Source organism: Aulostomus chinensis, chromosome 24, assembly GCF_037954235.1.
Source record: "Aulostomus chinensis isolate RoL2024-O1b breed Wild chromosome 24, RoL_Achi_v1.0, whole genome shotgun sequence".
NCBI classification, from domain to species: domain Eukaryota; kingdom Metazoa; phylum Chordata; class Actinopteri; order Syngnathiformes; family Aulostomidae; genus Aulostomus; species Aulostomus chinensis.
In genome coordinates this window covers 3,325,229-3,344,732 of record NC_141343.1, presented here as the reverse complement: position 1 = coordinate 3,344,732, position 19,504 = coordinate 3,325,229, and the positions used below count along the sequence as shown (strand labels likewise).

Genomic DNA, 19,504 nt, shown 5'->3' with positions numbered 1-19,504 from the left:
TTGCAAGGTAATAGCCTGTATTTTTATAACAATACACGCCATGGGGTATGTGATTGGTGCGTCCTGCATGTTGTCATGTTCCGCTGGTAATCATACAAACAGAAATACAATTGCAGTGTTATAGACTGTAGGCTTTATTTTTTTGCATGTTAACACATGAAAATATTCCTTAAACCAGTAAGAGAGAATAACACTGATGACGCTGTCCGCAGTCTCATTGGTGTTCATGTTTTCTTTAATTTCCCTACACTGGTAGAGGGCCCGTTGGGAACGGACTGATTGCCATCCATGGAAAAGATGTATATTCTGCTGAAGTAGGAAGCATCAGACACGATTAATCTGTCCTTTAGACCCTCGGTTCCGAAAATAGAAAATGTTTTACACCAATATCTTGATAGTTTCCAAACATGACTTTCACATAATGGTCACTATAACTGAAAGCAACACAAATTCATGGAATCGTGTTTCTCTCTGTCCTGATGCTCCACAGAAAGTGTAGAAATATTCTGGTGTGAATGTCTTTTGCTACTGAAATAAAGATGGAAGAGAAAAAGCTGCAGGCGGTGTCGGAGATGAAAGTAACAACCCGGCCAGTGGCTTCTGTTCTTCTTCAGCTTCAGGCTTTAGGGCATCTGGCTTCTTAGCACATTATCACCACCTTCAGCTCCCAAGTAAACCAAATGTAAAATGGCGTCATTATTATGAAGCTACAGTAGACGGAGCTGTGTCTGAACTCCAACATTCGTCTATAGCGCACATGCTCTGCCCATTAGCAACATCCAAGTGTGGTGCTGGCTTGATGAACGGTCACACAGGCAGAGAGTCCTTGCTTTTATAGGAGGATAAGCTAGATTCAGGATAGACTCAGGATGGATTCAGGCTACAAGTGGGATAGATACGGGCTAGATTCAGCATAGTTGTAGGTTAGATTTAAGGTAGAACAAGGCTAGATTTAAAGTAGATTAAGGCTAGATTAAAGATAGATTGAGGCTAGATTTAAGATGGATTCAAGCTAAATTTTGGATAGATTCAGGATAGATTCCAGCTAGATTTAACCTAGATTAAGGCTAGATTCAGGATAGACTCAGTCTACATTCTTGATAGATACTGTCTAGATTAAGGCTAGATTCGGGATGGATTCATGCTAGATTCATACTAGATTCAAGCTAAATTCAGGCTAGATACAAGCTAAACTCCTGACAGATTCAGGCTGGATTTAGGCTAGATTCAAGCTGGATTCAGGCTAGATTCAGGCTGGATTTAGGCTAGATTCAGGCTGGATTCAGGCTAGATTCAGGCTGGATTCAGGCTAGATTCAGGCTAGATTTAGGATAGATGGAAACAAGCAAAACACATTTATTTGTATGCACATAAATAGTGTACAGTATGCTTGAGCAAGTCTGCCATAACATTTCTCTAAAAAATATTTGAGTCTCTTTGTGTCTGTATGTGAAGAGTGTACATCAGTGTGGGTGTGTGCGTTTGTGTGTTTTGTATTGACAAGCTACTAACTCTACTGGTCCCCAGCTTTTGTACTACGCTCTCTCACTCATTCAGTCCCAATTAAACCCCAGACGTTCCGACACCAGGGCTGGAACAGCAGGACCAGTAATGGCCGGATCGTTATAGGGAGAAGAGAATGAGTGAGGGCAGAGAGGCTAAGAGAGAGGGAGGTGCAGGGAGGAAGAGAGAGGGAGGGAGACCGAGGATAATGAGAGGTTGCATGAGGACAGACCAGGATGAGCACCAGAGCACGCTTGATTACATTTTATGCATAGACAAATGCAAAGGAAAGAGATGCATTGGGGTGATATTCACACATGATCTTCTGCCTGTCAACACGTACAGAAGGTAAACCCTGGTGGATCTGCAGCTTCCATGTCAGACAGTGTGAAATGGCACATTCTGAGATAACCAGTAAAGGAAAAGTTAATGCAGAAAATCAGCATTTCTAAGAGGAATGGAGTGGAAATTATGCTCTCAACCTCCCACGCATCTCCAGGAGGATTCTGCTGCTTTGATGAGAACTGCCCACTGAGATTTTTGTCGTTATAACTTCTTGTTAGGAATCTTGTTGAATCTGACCTCAATGAATGGACCTTTGGCTTCTAGAACACAATATTCTCAGACCTTTAGAAGTTACATGCGAGTACCCCTGCAGTAAGAGGCAAGGGCTGTAGTTATGAGTGTTTTTCAGGCAGAAGGGACCACACGATGCACAGAAGCAGCTACAGTATTTATGAATGTAGGTGACATTATCTTGGGAGATCCCGCTTCATTTCCTGTTCCTTATTTCAAGTTTCATACAACTGCAAGTGAAACTACTTTGAAAATATCATGATCGCGCCTTGAACTTGTTACCTGGACTGTATAGTTCACCTGAATTAAAGGAAGCTGTCTCTTTGACCCAAATACTCTTGTTAAAGGAACATTACAGCTGCTTGTTAGCTTAGCTGCAATGAATGCTAACAGTCGAGCAGCAGAGAAAACCAAAGCCATCAGACGCGCTTCATCCAAAATGTTTTTTGCCTGCATTAATACAGTTCGAGTTGTGTCCGACATTTAATATGGAAAAAAAAAAAAAAAAACATTACATATACATTACATAGCCGGAACTACTTTCTTGTCAAGGCGTAGTGATTTGTTGTTTTTTTAACTTCAACAAAACCAAACTTTTGTTGAGGACTAGGAGGACAGGAATCACCGCTGACTTTTGTAGGAGAGGATGATTACGTCTGAGGCAGTGGAACGTGTTTGCCACATGTGTCTGATAAAATAGCACCTCGCAACTTTTCAGAGCAAATTTTAGGCTCAACATCTAGTTTTGTTAATGCAGATCAAGACATCTTTGGATAAAGGTGTATTTGACGGCTTTTTGGATGGTTTCTTAACTGCCCCACTGCTAGCATTTATTGCGCTAAGCTACCTAGCGGTCAGCTGCATCTATAAGAGTATTTCCTCCCCAAAAAGTTTGCACGTTCCATTAAAATGTTTCCAGTTGCCCATAAAGAATGTTGAAATAAAGGAATGGTAGAGATGGGGGGTGGGGGGGGGGGGAGAGGGGTCAAATGAAGTCCAGAAAGCTTAATGCTGAAAAGAAAAGGAAGTGGAAAATAGGAAGAGACTTACACAAGAGGGACTTATGTGAGGAGAAGAGAGAGGCAGCAGTGGGAAAACAAGAACAATGCTTGTGTTTGTGCTTTCTTTGTCACTGTGGCATTTTAGAGGACAGAAGGGCTGTGTGTATGTGTGTGTGTGTGTGCGTGCGTGGGTGTGTGTGTGTGTGTGTGTGTGTGTGTGCATGTGTGCTTCCCCATCCGCTCAATTTGTGGAATTGATCCTCTCCCTAATAGTGAGCAAAACAAAAAGTCAGCCTAATCCAACCACTATTTATAACAGATGGAGAGAGAGAGGAGAGGGTGTGAGATATAATTTACAATAAAGAAAGAAAGATGATTGGAATTAAAAGCTGAGAGAGGTTACAAATCCACAGCAATAGGGTTGCAGATTAAAAAAAAGAACGGCGAGATAACAAGAGAGGGGATGAAGATCAGAAAACAAACAAGTGGAGAAGAGGAGAGAGGCCAGGGTGGCGGTGGTGGTGGTGGCGGCGGTGGTGGTGGCGGCGGTGGCGGCGGTGGCGGTGGAGGCGGCGGCGGCGGCGGCGGCGGCGGCGGCGGCGGCGGCGGCTGCTGCTGCTGCAGGAGGACCAGAGTGAAGAGTGATAGATAAAGAAAGTGAGATAGATTGGGAGCAACAGGAAGCAAGATAGGAAGAGGAGGGAGCACTTGCTCGTGGTGAGAGGCGTGAGCGGCAAAAGAGAGATGGATGGACGGTGAGAGAAAATTAGAGAGGAGCACTTGTGTTTGTGAAGACGTTATTGGGTCTAATAAGAGCATATTGTTGTAAGACAGGCAAGGGCGAATCCCAGCGGTCTTACTTGTCTCTTTTTTCTTGCTCTGCTTCTTTTTTACCTCGCCCACTCTTAGTCTGCTGAGCAGTGGAAGCAGCATCGCTGTCTGATTTGGGAAGAGTGAGCACATTGCAATGAAAATGTACAACAAGCTAAATTTACTGTGCTGCTAAAACTCAAATTCCGGCGCGTGTCATGTTTTTGAAACGAGCACGTTGAGATGCATGTTAGGACGGCGTAGATGGAGCAACAGTTAGGTCTGTGGCTGGTGCCTCCTCAATTATTAACCTCAACTGTGTTTTCAGTAAAGGAACACACCTAATTTGGGGGAAATGTGCTTGTTGCATGATTTTAGACCCTTCTCTCCCTCCTGTGTGTATTACAGAACACCAGACATCAACCGCACTGCTGACTGCTTGTTAGCTTAGCTGCAGCAAATGCTAGCTGCAGGGCAGTAGAATATACCATCTTAAAAGTCAACAAATACACTTTCCTGTTGCCCAGAACTAGGTCTGTGCGTTACTCTCAATGTGAAAAAAATGCTGAAAATTGCAACATATCGAGCGTTAGCGTTAGTTCTGTCAGGCCGTGGTAGTCAAGCGCTATTGGCTTTCCCGTCCATCAATCAAACTGTTCAATCAGCTGATCTACAGCTGCTCCGTGTCAGCTGATCAAATCCCATTGGCCCCTCTCAACTTAAATGTCACCTGGCCTCAACTACTGCTCTGCTAGCTTCTGGCTATGCTGCTCTGCCCGCTGTCATCTGCTGTCATCTGCTGTTATCTGCTGCTATCTGCTGCTGCTATCTGCTATCTGCTATCTGCTGCTGCTATCTGCTATCTGCTGCTGCTATCTGCTGCTGCTATCTGCTATCTGCTGCTGCTATCTGCTATCTGCTGCTGCTGCTATCTGCTGCTGCTGCTATCTGCTGCTGCTATCTGCTATCTGCTGCTGCTATCTGCTGCTGCTGCTATCTGCTGCTGCTATCTGCTATCTCCTGCGGCTGCTATTTGCTGTACAGTTGCTCCTGCTCGCAACTTGCTACCCTCCACCTCCCCAGCTCCACCTTGTCCTGTATACATGGCATAGATCGTTCCATGTCATGTTGCTGCTCTGTTCACGGGGTATGTTTGTTCTTCCAGTCTTAAACTGGGAGAACCTTCCCTCACGCTGCTGGTCCCCTGTTTCTTGGTGCTCATGAAAAATTATCAGGGGACTCCTCTGAACAGAGCCATACCACCAATTTGTACTATAATAAACAAATCAAGCTCATTATCATCTCTTGTGTTTCTTGACGTGAATGGACCTGACAGAACTTGTTTTTTTTTATCAGATACAAACCCAGAACTTCTTTCCTGAGCAGTGATTTGATGCGGCAGCTCAAAAGCGCTGTTGTAACTTTGGGCAACAACATCTGCAGAGTGACGGCTGCTACTGATGTTCCTAAGAGAGGATGAGGATTATTGCTGGACAAACCGAGATCCTGATCTATTGGAACTGCTATGTACACAGAGGAGGACCAGGCAGCAGTTGCAGGCATCCATCGGATAAAATACCAACAGCTCGCCTTGTAGTTTTCGAGTTTGCGGCTGTGCTCCTCTGCTCGGTGTTCGCCGCAACCATCCTGTGGAGGTCTGGGGCTCCAGAGAGAAGAGGCAGCTCTCTGTTGGCTTGTCTCGTGAACAATAAGCTTATACCCTGAAAAAAGTTGTCATGTTCCTTTAAGCATGGATGTCATTATGTTGGAATTAAGAGTTAAAGAAGATTAAAACATGGATGCAACAAGCCATGTGCTGACATACTGTATAGTCATGAGCTGTCACTGCTGCTCAGCCAAACTAAATATAGACGTTCCCGAGGCCGCGCAGCTATACGGAACACTAGTGTATCCCCTTTGTGACTTTGATATCTCTATACACACGCGAGCACCTAAGGACATCATATAAGCAACGCACGCTGTGGTTCAGCGGGACTGGAGTGTAGTAAATACCGTGTCAGACCAGGCTTTTCTACTGCTGTCAGTGCTCTGTGTCATATGTAAATGAAATAGTCATTTACAGTGCAGCGTGACGATTCATTACATTCACCTAATTATGCGCACGTTAATCAGGGTGTTCAAAGTGAGGCTGATACTTGACATTTACCTTCCAGAGAGCAGCGTCTCCGAATAAAAGGAAATATGGAAACACGTCACGCAAACTCTGCAGTGACGCTCACCGACTCCAGGGTTTTGAATCAGGTTCTTGTGAGAGCCTTGGTTGCTGGGCATTGATAACAAAGGAGTCATGATACGAAGCAGCAGTTATCAGGTAAATAGATGAAACAGACACCCGTAGTTTAGTATCACCTGTTCACTATGAATCCACCCGAGGTCCGAAACCTACCTTTCTGCACTGTAAAAAAGAAAAGAAAAAGAAAACTGTGTGTTGTTATTCAAAAAAAAGCTAAAGTTAGTGTCGGTTGCCTTACAATTTTTTAGTTGATGACACTTGAGAACACAAGTTGAGTTTATGTTGTAAGAAAAGTTCATTTGCTTTGAATCATGAAAGATTAATTTACCTCAGTTTGCTTAGTTTTAACTTCCGTCAATTTATCATTCAAACGCTGCCGGGACACGAACGTCTTTAAGTTAGAATGTTTGTTTTTTTTAATCCTCCTGGATGAGGAACAGTGGCGGTGGTGATACCCCTGGAACGTGGTGCTGGTCTGATTGGTTTGTTTTACGAGAGTAACAGATGGACGTGTAATGGGGTGAATTATTGTCAAGTCATGAATTAGGCTTTTAACATTCTCTAACTGATAATTAGGACTGTTTAATATTTCTTGGAGAGCGACACTTTTCCAGCCCCCAGGAGTGTTGCTGGCAGTTCTCCTTCACCTCATTTCTATATTTATATATTATATATTTGCACTTTTTTTTTAAATATCTGGAAATAAGGAAGGAAACTGGTAAATGAATATTTGTCAGCTATAAACTGAAATCAAGCACCAAATAAATACTCTTCTGTGTAAAGGGCTGCAGATTTGTCCCTACTTCCCACAAGTATTGTAATTCTAGCACCCGCGTGCGCACGCACACACACACACACACACACACACACACACACACACACACACACACACACACACACACACGTCCATCCCAGATGCAATCAGTATGTCCCTGGCCTTGATCCATTGTGCTCTAATGATTAAGCTTTAGCCTGCTCTGTGGGCTATAGGCCAGCTCCGCTCCTTTGCATCTCATCACAACCCATTCATCACCGCGTGTGTGTATCCACCTCCAGCCCTCCATCACATCAGGTCACCACTGACCTGCCGTTCACCTACGCGCTTGCAGGAAGCCGCTCTCAGCTCATGTATGACGGGGCGGCCCCACAGTTAAATGATCACGCGCTTATCTTGTTTCCAGGTTTCTCTAAAGCAGCTGAGGTTTATCTCAGACGGCGCGGCGAACGTTTGGAAGTGTAAAGTGTTCAAAATTAAGCTTCTTTTGTCTTTCGTATGTCACTCTGAGGCATCCAGGATGTGAAAACTTTATTTTAATGCACAATAAAAACACATTTGAAGCTCTTCTTTTGAATATGCAACGGCTACAGATTTCGGTTCAAAGCTTTGGCAGGAGAACTTATCCATCAGTTTTCAATAAATCGATGTTTCTTTAGCCACTGGACCTGCGCATGAGCCTTTTAAAGCCTCCTCTGTGTATTTGTACAACAGTACCTCATTTGCCTGTTATAACAGCTCGGAATGTCGGCGTAAAAGGTCAATATTTGTCGCTATCTTACACCCGTGCAACACACAATTGCCATTTTAATGAAAATGAGACTAGAAATGGCAGTAAAAGATCATCCTTTCAGCCTAAATGGTAGAGATGATAATGTGGTGATGGTACACAAACCTGCATGCTGCACTGTTCCCTCCTGAGGTGCCCCCCCCCCCCCCAACATGATTCAATATCTTTTTAATTATGGCTCTCAGTGAGAGGAGAGGCCCTTACGCTTCCATCCATTCACACTTAGTGTAACATACAGGAAGATGATATCTCAGCAGGTTCCTGCGCTCTCCCTCCTGTTAAGAAGTTAACCCCCCTGTCTGTCGTTGCAGCCGAGTGAGACAAGACCTGGTTGGTGTTAATCCTCAAGTGGATCTGGGCTGTTGCAAAAATAAACAAGTAAAATATGTACACGCAACAATCTTAAGCATTTTATCTCACTGATCCTCACAGTTACACCCCGAAGTTCAGCCGCAGCGTTTAAGCACATATCAATCTTCCCTCAGCCTGATCCGCCAGTGTTGACTGACAGCAAACATCAATCCCCATAAAGTCAACACTCCACCGTGACGTGCGCAGTGCGCCACAGCCGGCGCAGAGGAGGCGCCGTGGAAGTACAGAAAACAAAGGGTTTGCTTTTCTCTTTGTTGTCTTCAGGTGTGTCCTTATTTATAAGTAACAGTAGAATTTGTGATGAGAGGGGAAAAAAAAACAACTTTTACACGAGTGAATGGGCGATGATTCTCTGCCTCCACTCGGGCCCTCCGTTGTTGCTGTCAAGGCTGAGCTGTAACCTCCAACCACTGGGCCTCTGTTTAAATAAGCCTGCACCACAGGGGGTGGGGGGGGGGGGTGCTCTGTTAGACCAGACCAAGGTGTCCTACAGAGACACAACACAGGGACAAACTCTTTAGTCAGTCAAGGGCAGGAAGATGAGGAACAGCTTCCCGCCACCAGAAAGCCACTGGCCCACTTCCCCCCACTCACAGGCTCAGCTACACCACCTACTACGTACCTGCTGTGTGGTTGTGTATTTCTACATGTAGGTATGTGTCTATGTACCACCTACTACATACCTGCTGTGTGGTTGTGTATTTGTACATGTAGGTATGTGTCTATGTACCACCTACTACATACCTGCTGTGTGGTTGTGTTTTTGTACATGTAGGTATGTGTCTATGTACCACCACCTACTACTTACGTGCTGTGTGGTTGTGTATTTGTACATGTAGATTTGTGTCTATGTACCACCTACTACATACCTGCTGTGTGGTTGTGTTTTTGTACATGTAGGTATGTGTCTATGTACCACCTACTACATACCTGCTGTGTGGTTGTGTTTTTGTACATGTAGGTATGTGTCTATGTACCACCTACTACATACCTGCTGTGTGGTTGTGTTTTTGTACATGTAGATTTGTGTCTATGTACCACCACCTACTACTTACGTGCTGTGTGGTTGTGTATTTGTACATGTAGATTTGTGTCTATGTACCACCTTTTACTACATACCTGCTGTGTGGTTGTGTTTTTGTACATGTATGTATGTGTCTATGTACCACCTCCTACTACATACCTGCCGTGTGGTTGTGTATTTGTACATGTAGATTTGTGTCTATGTACCACCTTTTACTACATACCTGCTGTGTGGTTGTGTTTTTGTACATGTAGATTTGTGTCTATGTACCACCTACTACATACCTGCATTGTGGTTGTGTATTTGTACATGTAGATTTGTGTCTATGTACCACCTCCTACTACATACCTGCTGTGTGGTTGTGTATTTCTACATGTAGATTTGTGTCTATGTACCACCACCTACTACATACCTGCTGTGTGGTTGTGTTTTTGTACATGTAGGCATGTGTCTATGTACCACCACCTACTACATACCTGCTGTGTGGTTGTGTATTTGTACATGTAGGCATGTGTCTATGTACCACCTACTACATACCTGCATTGTAGTTGTGTATTTGTACATGTAGGCATGTGTCTATGTACCACCTCCTACTACATACCTGCTATGTGGTGTACATGTACAAATACACGTAGGTACACAGAGTGAGTTACAGTCCTGTTTGATATTTTACTGCTGTATGATCCTACCATTTAGCGTCACCTGCCTTTCATAGCATTTTAGAATAGCAAATACCAGTTTGCTGTGGAACATACGACTCTACTGCATAATGTAGTATTCTGAAACATCAAATAGCACTTTACTGTATAGCATAGTACTTCAACATTTCAAATCACAGTCAACACACCAGAGTGTGAGGAGGGAAGATGACGAGCAGAATTCCTCAGGAATCAGGAGAAGGACGGTTATCAGTCTTTCCGCGTTGGTACTGTTGTGTTCTTGCAGGACTTTTACACAATAACAGATGCAGACATGCTGCTTTATGTTCACCCGTTGTAGTACAACCGTGTACCCATAGTAACCTTACACCCACCTGAGGTCATGTGTACTACAACTGGGTAATTATGTGATGAAGCCTGATGGAACTAGAAAGTTCTAAGGACCTACAGAATGTGCGTCTTAGATATTTGGCTCTGCCCACATTGGTTGAAGTAAAAGTATCACAAAAATGGTTACAAAATGGTGTCACACGTACTGACAGACAGTTCTCTCATAGCCACTGCTCCTCATCCTTTATTACTGTATGAAGTTGTTGTCCGGTTGCCAAATCTACTGTAACATGACATCATCATTTGTAATATGGTTTGCATTAAAAGCACCAACTGGCTGCGGCGTTAACTTGTGTTTTCCAGACGAACGTTCAAACCTAGAAGCACATTCACAGGCTCAGATGGGGGTTCATGTGTGAAAACCTGCTGCAGGACAGACGAGAGCACGGCTGCTGATTTAAATCTCTGGTGTAAAGCAGCCTGAATGTCATGTGTGCTGTACTGTTGTTCCTTTGATTTTTTTTTTTCCCCACTTGAAAGTGCAGAGATGTTTCTTCCAGTCATAAAAAAATGTGTCCATGCATGCAGTAACGTGCCTGCAGCAAATACTGTTGGACATAAACAGTAAAAAGTGTAGTTCTAGACTCTCTGGGGGAAACTGCTGTTCCACTTTTAGCTTTTGAAATATTTTTAGACTGACAAGTGAAAAACAAGTTGTTTTCTGGTTTTGGTTTAATTTCTATTCTTGAGACTAAAGCGGGAACGGAATGCGGTTTTGTGTTTGTGTTAATTCATCAGTAATGTGTTTTATATTTGTCACACACAGGAGATGATCTGCTCTCCTTGCAGCGGATCATGGTGGTCATTTGTTCACTTTTAAAGTTGCTGCCCCAAAGAATTGTGGGAAGGTAGGATGACCTCTACGTTCAGGGAGGGAGGGCGGTCCAGTCTCTCTAGAGAATGGGAACAGCTCTAATCTCGGCTGTTCTGAGAAACACTCCTGTCAGCAAATCAAACCCTTATTTTGTAGTTTGGTGTAGTTTACTGTTTTGCGACTACATGCAAATCAACTCTGACAGTCCTGCTCCTGTATGTGATATATTTTTGGCCAGAAAGCCAGAGAGAATTTTCCTTTCTGAAAACTTCTGTCTCTGAAGAAAGCACTCAGCAGAACCAGCCACATAATTGGACCTGAAGGAGTAGTTCTTCTTGCACAGGTTCCATTAGGAGAGGAGAGGATGGCGTCTGGCGTCTCCGGGGGCAGCGGTGGGCGATGTGCTAAACTGGAACAATCAACACAAGTTTAGGCCTAATCGTAGCATTGTCTTCGTTCTGCTTGAAAGGATCAGCAGCTATGCTAAGCTCCTCCGGGGTAGCAGCCCTCCGCTGCTCTCTGCCATTTGCTTTGTCTTTGTGGGTATTGTTTATGTTTTCTGAACTGAGCATTGTTTTTGTTTGTTAATTTCACTCCCTTTTTTTCAGTTTTGATCTTCAGTTAATCACTGTCTCGCTTCTATGAAGCGCTTTTGTCATAGTGGAGGTGCGTTTATGATTGTGCAGTGTGAGAGAAGTACCTACGGTGTCAGTCGGTGCAGTATTTCTATCAGTAGTAATTTACATCGATTGTATGCGTTTTAAGAGTGCCTGTACTTGTTGGAAATGAGAGCTGCTCTCATGTGAACTTGCAAGTCTCGCGTGATCTTGCAGATCGGGCTGTATCGTGTGATTCGACCTGGACCTGGTAGAGTAAAGGGAAATTGTAAATGCGGAAAAAGAGGAGAAAATGTAGTTGGAAAGTTGTTTTTCCAGTCAACAGCTTATTGACTTGGTCGTGAAACAGAGAAAAGAGGAAAAATGAAAACATCATGTTAACTGCTACACTGCTGCTTTAGTAAAACTACAGAAATAGAACAAGTCACATGCTCCTCCTGATGTCATCGTCTCTGTAGAAGTGATGACCATCTGCTGAATATTCAGAGCTGAGGGATTCATGGCCAGGCCCACCTGTGTGTATGTGTGCAGGACATTGTGTTGCATGAAAGTGTCACGTTTGGAATTTAAGTCAACGCACATCACAGGTTCCTCGAGTCAAGCTGCAACATCCTGCTGCCTGTAATTTGCATGTTTTCAGGAGATTAATAAAAGAGAGCCACCAGGGGTTTTTGGTTTTTCAGTAAGCTTTAGAAAGGGTTTGTCCCACATGAGGATCAAATGTGGATCCAGAGGCTATCCTAACCACCCGTTCCACCTCCGCTGGGCATCGCATGCTAAACTTTGGTAGAAACACAACAAAGCCAGAGGCAGAGCGAGATAGCAGCCTTGGACGGGAGGAGAGAGAGAACGAGAGAGCTTGTCGCCCCCGAGGGCCTCCATCGTATCTGTCACTGTGCCAGAATGATTCGCCCTGTAACTGATCCATGGACACAGAGTCTCCAGGTCAACTGTGACAGCCCGCTTGCTGTGTGTGTGTGTGTGTGTGTGTGTGTGTGTGTGTGTGTGTGTGTGTGTGTTTGTGTGTGTGTGTGTTTGTGCGTTTGTGTCTCATGCGGTTGTGGGTGGATACTTCAGTGCATCTGCATTCTGTCTCCCATGATGCCAGTGGCTGTCAGTCTTCATCTCCTGATGCAGAGATGTGTGTGTGTGTGTGTGTGTGTGTGTGTGTGTGTGTGTGTACAGGAAGTGGGTATGTGGTCATATTTCTTCTAATGAAATGAAATTCAGGTAGAGACGCGGCGAAGGTCATCATGGAGTTGGAGATGCTTGAGCGCAATATGTTGCCACAGCAACAGTCAATGAGACTTTGTCCACATGAGAGTGGCTCATGTAGGGAAAGTGAGAGAGAAAGACGATGAAGTGAAGCAGTTGCCATAGCGACTCTCCTTTGCAGCTGCCTGTACAATTCTCTCTCCCTAGTGTGAGTATGTCTGTCTGGCTGGTTTTAACGTCATGAATGCGTGTATGCGTCATGGCTGCGTGTTAGTGTGTGATTATGTCTGTGTGTGATACCCTGGTGTATCACTGGTATTTTAAGATGTGTGTTTCATGGGAAATATTTGATGCACACACACACACACACACACACACACACACACAAACGCATGCACACACACACACACATACACATATCTATACTGTTTTCAGAGGGAGCCAAACACCCACCATCTTTCTTCCGTTCTAACAGATGCTGTAGAGGTTATTTATGTGGATGTTCTGCACTGCTGCTCTCTCATATCTCCAGGCCTACACACACATACTCACACACACACACACACACACACCCTGACGCTGTGCCACAGGTTTTGTGTGCCACATGCTACCAAGGCTCCCGGCAGGCATGAGTATGGTCGCTGGGAGTCAGATGGTAGACTTGTTCAAAGGCCAATGACGGACGCAGCATGAGCAGACGTATGTCGAAGGATCTTCCATCTCTTTTTTTTAAAAAAAAAGAATATTGACAGTTTAATGCTTTCAGGACGACAGATAATCGTAAAATCCACCTCACTCGAAAAAAAACAATCTTGCAATGTTTGCAGGTAGAAAAAAAAATCAAATCTTTCACATGACACCTTTCTATAATCTTGTAATATTTCACCTGGAGACCGACTCCACAAACAGTTGCTTTCTAGCCAATGCAGAAATAATGGCATCCAGGAAAGTGTGTTTTCTCAAGATTGCCCCCAGGAGAGCTGACCTAGAAATAGGTTGATATCCAGCTGTCCCTGCAGCATGGCGGTGCTGCAATTTACATTTATGGGAAATAAAATGAGGAAATTATGGAAATGTACATCAGACATGATATATGAAGAGCCAGTGGCCTTTCATTATCTGATGATGGCACACAGAGCGGGATACAGCTCTGCAAACCTGGCTTTAATGTGTCTCCTCACGTGGTGCTGTGTTGTTGTTTTGCTGGCTGAATTGTGCTTGCCTGTGTGTTTTTGTTCAGATATCTCCTCTCCGCAGCAGAGGACTCTTCAGGCTGAGCTTTGACTCCAACCCTTTGAGCTCCCGCATCAAAAAGGACTACTGCACATTGTTTAGTCCTCACATTTGTAATTTCACTCTTGACAAATGACCGTTTTTATGCTTTCGTTTAGTGAATAACCTTGAACCAGCCGGATCAGTTGTGCTGCTTGTGTGTTGTGTTGTGTGTGGCGTTACATCGGTGTTAGGCCTCAGTGTGAAAATAAAAATTGTCGGAGGCAGTGATAAACAGGCTGGCTTTAATATGCAACACTACCCAGTGATTTTCTTCAGCGATATCTCTTTAATCACCAGGAAACCTTTGATTAGATTCTTGTGGTGGTGTCTCATTTTATTGCCTGTTGCTAGAATCATTGTCTGAAATCTAAATTACCTCAAGCTCATTTTTAAGAGCTGACATCCAGCTGCTGTAGACGACTCCTGGTGATCGGAGTTCTCATCCAGCCAGTGTATTACCCCACAGAGACAGAAATGTACTTATTGACTCTCTGTATCCTCTGCTTCCGTGTAGATATCCGCGACCGCAGGAAGAAGCCGGTGATGCTGTTCATTCACGGAGGTTCTTACATGGAAGGCACCGGAAACATGTTCGACGCCAGCGTCCTCGCCGCCTACGGCAACGTGATCGTGGTGACCATGAACTATCGCCTGGGCGTGCTCGGTGAGTTAACCCTGATTCACATTGACAGAAGTGCACGAACACATTGCCAGTGTTCAAAGTAAAAACTTCACGAACGACACACCCTAAACGCTCCTCTACACGCCATCACGGTGCAACACAAAGCAGATTCTTCTTCTACTCTCTGAATTGATCGAGTCGGTGATGGATGACATCAATAGAACTCATCAGTCTAATGTCAGTCAATGCAAGCTTTGATTAGGAGAACTCATTTTCCATTGATTTTCTTCAAATTGTGGGAGCTTTTTATCCTTACTTTGGTACACCGGCTCTGTTGTAGAAAAAGCATTCCAGGTAAATTACAGTATGTCAGCATGTCTGGATTGCGTTGGCAGCAACAGGAAAAAGAGAATATTGATTTTTTTCTCTGTGTTTTTCCACTGTTCTAATGAGTAGTTTTGATGTAAGATTTTAACAATCTGCATAAAAAAAGAACCCCGAAACAGATCACACAACTCTACTATTATGTGCTTATGATAACTTTATTTCCGTGATCTTGCAGTTGTCAGCAGGACATTTGCACTACAGCTGACCCTCCTCCCCTGTGCCGGCTGAATCCTGCGTTCTGTTTTTAAGTAGTTTGTCACTTTGACAGAGAATGCAGAGACTTGAGGGAACAAGCCAGTCACATTCTAACCAATTTTTTTTTTCTACTGACGCAGAAATTCACCTTTTATATGTGTCTGTTTGGCAGCTGTGTATTTCATTCCATAAAGAATAGAGGTTGTTAAAGGAGTGATGACGTGGTAGAAGTGCCTGGTGATGATGCGCTGTCAAGCAGGCGCAGCGCTGGGATGCTAACTGATTAGGAAAACATTTCAGGTGGTTAGTAGGCCAAGTGTAACCCGCATGATGGGCCGTAGAGAGAGTTGGGCATCATCTGTCACCTCAGCTCTCCAGCACGAGCTTGTCATCCTATTCTTGAAAATACACTTGACAACTTCCTCTTTGTTACTCAACCTGCTCTGTTTCGCTCCATTGAGACCAAGTAATTTAGCTTGGAGAGGAGGAACATGCCTCTGAGGAGCCAGGTGCTAACCAAAGGAAACTAAGTGCCTTAGATATTTCATTAAGAGCGAGTGTGCTGCTGGGAGCTGCTTTGTAATAGGCTGCCTGATTTGTTTTTTTGTTTATTTTGTTGTTGTTTTTGAAGGGGGTTGCTGCCTTGTTGTTGTTTCTGAGCTCTTACACAGCTCCTACAATGATGCCAGATCTTCATTTGCATGTCATTAACTTGCATATGTGCTTTTTAAATGCATATTTTTGGAGTTCAGCTGCAGGGTGGGACTAACCAAGCGTCCGCTCAGTCCCCCGTGACCACTAGGGGGCCCTCAGACACCTGCATCATTTTTTGAATTGACTTGTAACCCCACGTCTTTCCAAGGAAGTGGTACTGTGACAGTCGTCTCAGTAAACACAGGAAGGCAGCAAGCGGGAGACCGTCGTATCCCCCGAAACCCGTAGTTTCCTTGAGACGCTTTTAAAAAGCCGTGATAGGCTCGCTCAGGTGGTCGAGTGGTTAGAGCGTATGTCACGTACGCAGCCGACCCTGGTTCAAATCCCGGCCAGAGGTCCTTTGCTGCATGTCCCGCCCATTTCTCTCTCCCTTGTTTCCTGTTTGTCCGCTGGTAAAATAAAGGCATCTATGCCAAAAAAAAAAAAAGCGTGTGAGCACTAACTGTCTATCGCCAGATGAGCAAACTAAACAGATCCAGATTGATAACTGCCTCCAGATTTGAAGTGGAAAAGGGGGCAACATGCTGAAGATTATTTTTCTCTAATCTAACCTGATGTTTGCCGCGCGGCCGCTCACGCGTCAGAATTACAGAGTCGCCGTCGTGAGAGGAGCGTTGGAATTTTAACTCTGGATTATTGTACTTTTGTTTCGTCACATGTGATCACATCCCCTTGGTGTCAGGATGAGGGCATGAACTTGTTATCCTGAAAGGGAAAATATCGCAGAGAGACAATCAACCAACAGGAGCACGAATTCGACACTGCTTGGCTTCTGTTTAGGCCGGCAGAACATCAGCAGAAAGAAAAATGATGATTTCCAAGAAACGGACCCAAAGGAACTGTGAACCATCCTGTTGATAGAGTTACAGATAACATGCTGAGAGCTCATCATCGCTCCAGGACTGATGATGTTTCACGTTCCCTCTAAGGTTTGGATGTACGGTGGCAACTAAATATGTTTAATGAGGTACGAAGTATTATAACTCTGTCGTATTCGTCTTTAGTGGAGTCTTTTTATTGCAGCTGGAGTCCAATATGTGGCGTTCAAGATGGATAAAAGATAATCCCTTTCAGATTGGATTTATATAAATAGATTACTAATAGAAATTGAGTCTGAGGTATCAGTAGCAGCTCTGAGTTGTTTACCAAAGGAAAAAAAAGGCCGAGCTAATGTATTCTACTTTCAGATTAGGCCTTCATCGTCGTCTGCTGCTGCTTCCTCACAGGATGTTTATTAAGAAGTCTTTTTTTTAATGTCCTCGTATGAATTGGTGAATATTTGTATGATATATTTATATTTCCTTCTTCCTTCAGCATCTGTGACACCCTCATCAAACTCTTTGAGTCAAGGAGAAAGCAAAACGAGAGGACCATTTTGTCATTTGTATTCACAGGGAGAGCCGCAGCTTTCTCCCAAATATGAGAGCCATCCAGTGCAATTTGGCCATGATAGGAAGAAATGGGGGTAATCTCACCCCCCACCCCCCCACCCCCATGCATGCTATATGATGGATGGCATTTCACTTTGACAGTGAGAGACGCGCAGGGAAGCCGGTATGGGTTTTAGAAATGTGTGTCTGTGTGTTTAAAGGTGCATCAAGCACATTTGGAAGAGGTGCATCCATGCATAGTAATGTCTGCTCTGTGGACACACTGTGAAGATTCCTACTGTGTCATTGCTTCAGTAATCTGACATGCTGGTTTGGAAGGGCAAAGCAGGAATTACTGATGCAGGAGCTCAGCGTGGTCATGTGGAAGGCAGGCAGACGCTATGGCGCTCCCGCACACGCTGGATGTTCCAGCTGTTCAATTGATAAACGATTGATAAACGGACTCAGAGTCCTTCAGACTTCGCTAATCCCGTGTCAAATATACTTGTTTTTTTAATTTAGGGGAGTGATAATAATAACCCTGCTTATAGATGTGTGTGTGTAAATATAAATATACATATATGCACACACACGAGTGTAGCTGGAGCTGATGAATGAACTGCTGCTGATCAAGACATGCCCTCCACACTCTGTAACTGGGAAGCAACAGATTGTGATGGTTCCCTGCTATGAGCTTGAAATGCCGTTTGTCAGGACCAATAAACAGCCTTCAAAAATCTGAAGACTGTTTTTTCCACAAATAGGAAATGATTACTTTGGCCCAGTGCATTGTCATTTGTAGTTGGAATCTGTCGTGAGTCACAGATTCATGGGTTTCTTATGGATTCTGCAAGTCAATAATTCTACTTGTAGGCTGTAAAATGTCTTAAATGGGATTCTGGCAGCTCTTAAGTTGCATTTACGTGCTCCCACAAAATCAAACCAACATGAAACTAATGACCACAAATGCAGGTTTGGCCTAAATGTTTCGCAGCACGTTAGTGTGGAGGCTAACGTGATGTAGTGTGCTTCAGTGGTTTTCTACTCACTCTCACACCAGCGGAAGGTCCTGGAAAGTTTTTAGCCCACGGTACACCGCTGGGGTTTCACGGGACGATCTCCCAAACAGCTCAAGTGAATGGAGACCAAGTTTTAACGCAGGAAAAAAAAACATAATGAAACCATTTTTTAGCCTCACCAATGAGGGAGAGTAGAGTGACTTTTCATTTTTGGGAGAGCTATCCCTTTAAATAAGAAATCTGTTGAAAGAAATCGCTGACGTCTCAGAGGAATTGCTGGAATCTTCAGATGTATCAGACTGTGTAAACCTCCTCCATGTGTCTGTCTTCTAAACTCCTCCTTCATTAGCCGTTATCTGAATGTGTGTCATCTGCACGTGAGACTGTTCAAAAGCAAAAACAAACGCATCGACACATAAAGACATGAATGCCGTTAACAGAGGCCTGATGAAAGACAAATCAGTCCCTCTCAATCTTTTTTTTTTTTTTCCAGCTGGCTGATTGAGAGACGTGATCTTTTCTCCCGCCGTCTCCTCTGTAATTTAACAGCTGCCTCTCCACCCCTGCCAACACGATACGCTAATGCTAACCACCTCATTCACATAGCTGCTGAATCTGCATGCTAATATGGAAATGTACCTGTCTTCACCCAGACTGGCATGTTTCTCCAGCGTGAGACGCGGCTGAAGAGGCGCTGTGGCGGAGGGGGAAGCAGCAGGCAGCCTCCAGCTGGGTCTGCAGGGAATTCTGCAGTTAAATACGTAATGAAAAGCTTTCACTGGGCCACCGAGCGCTTGACCTTGCGTCGGCTGCCTTAGCGACAGACGTGCTTTACAATACATACGTCACCTCCACCTCAATCGGCTTTTTCTATCCCCTGTGCCACCTAAACAAGGTGGGGCGGGGGGGGGGAACAAGGGCGACGAAACGTGCGGCTCCACATTCACTCAGATATTAACGATGAGAGATTTAAAGCTCAGAACATCTTAGCAACACTTATGTCGACATACTGTACTCAGCATGAGCTCTAGTGTGCGCTAACGTGGCTAAGATACACAGAATAGTGAGAGATGTTGAGAGATGAGAGAAGTGACAGTGGGAAAGAGATGAGAAAGAGGGCAG

The 19,504-nt window shown here is 44.3% G+C and overlaps 1 protein-coding gene across 3 annotated transcripts in view; it reads left to right on the top strand.

Moving 5' to 3' along the window:
- Window positions 1-19,504, top strand: part of nlgn2a (neuroligin 2a) — a 182,304-nt gene that overhangs the window by 110,960 nt on the left and 51,840 nt on the right. For all 3 annotated transcript variants that reach the window (XM_086196886.1, XM_086196887.1, XM_086196885.1), the window contains one exon: window positions 14,590-14,739. In XM_086196886.1, coding sequence (XP_086053012.1) covers window positions 14,590-14,739 — 150 coding nt within the window. The remainder of the gene's footprint in view (window positions 1-14,589; window positions 14,740-19,504) is intronic.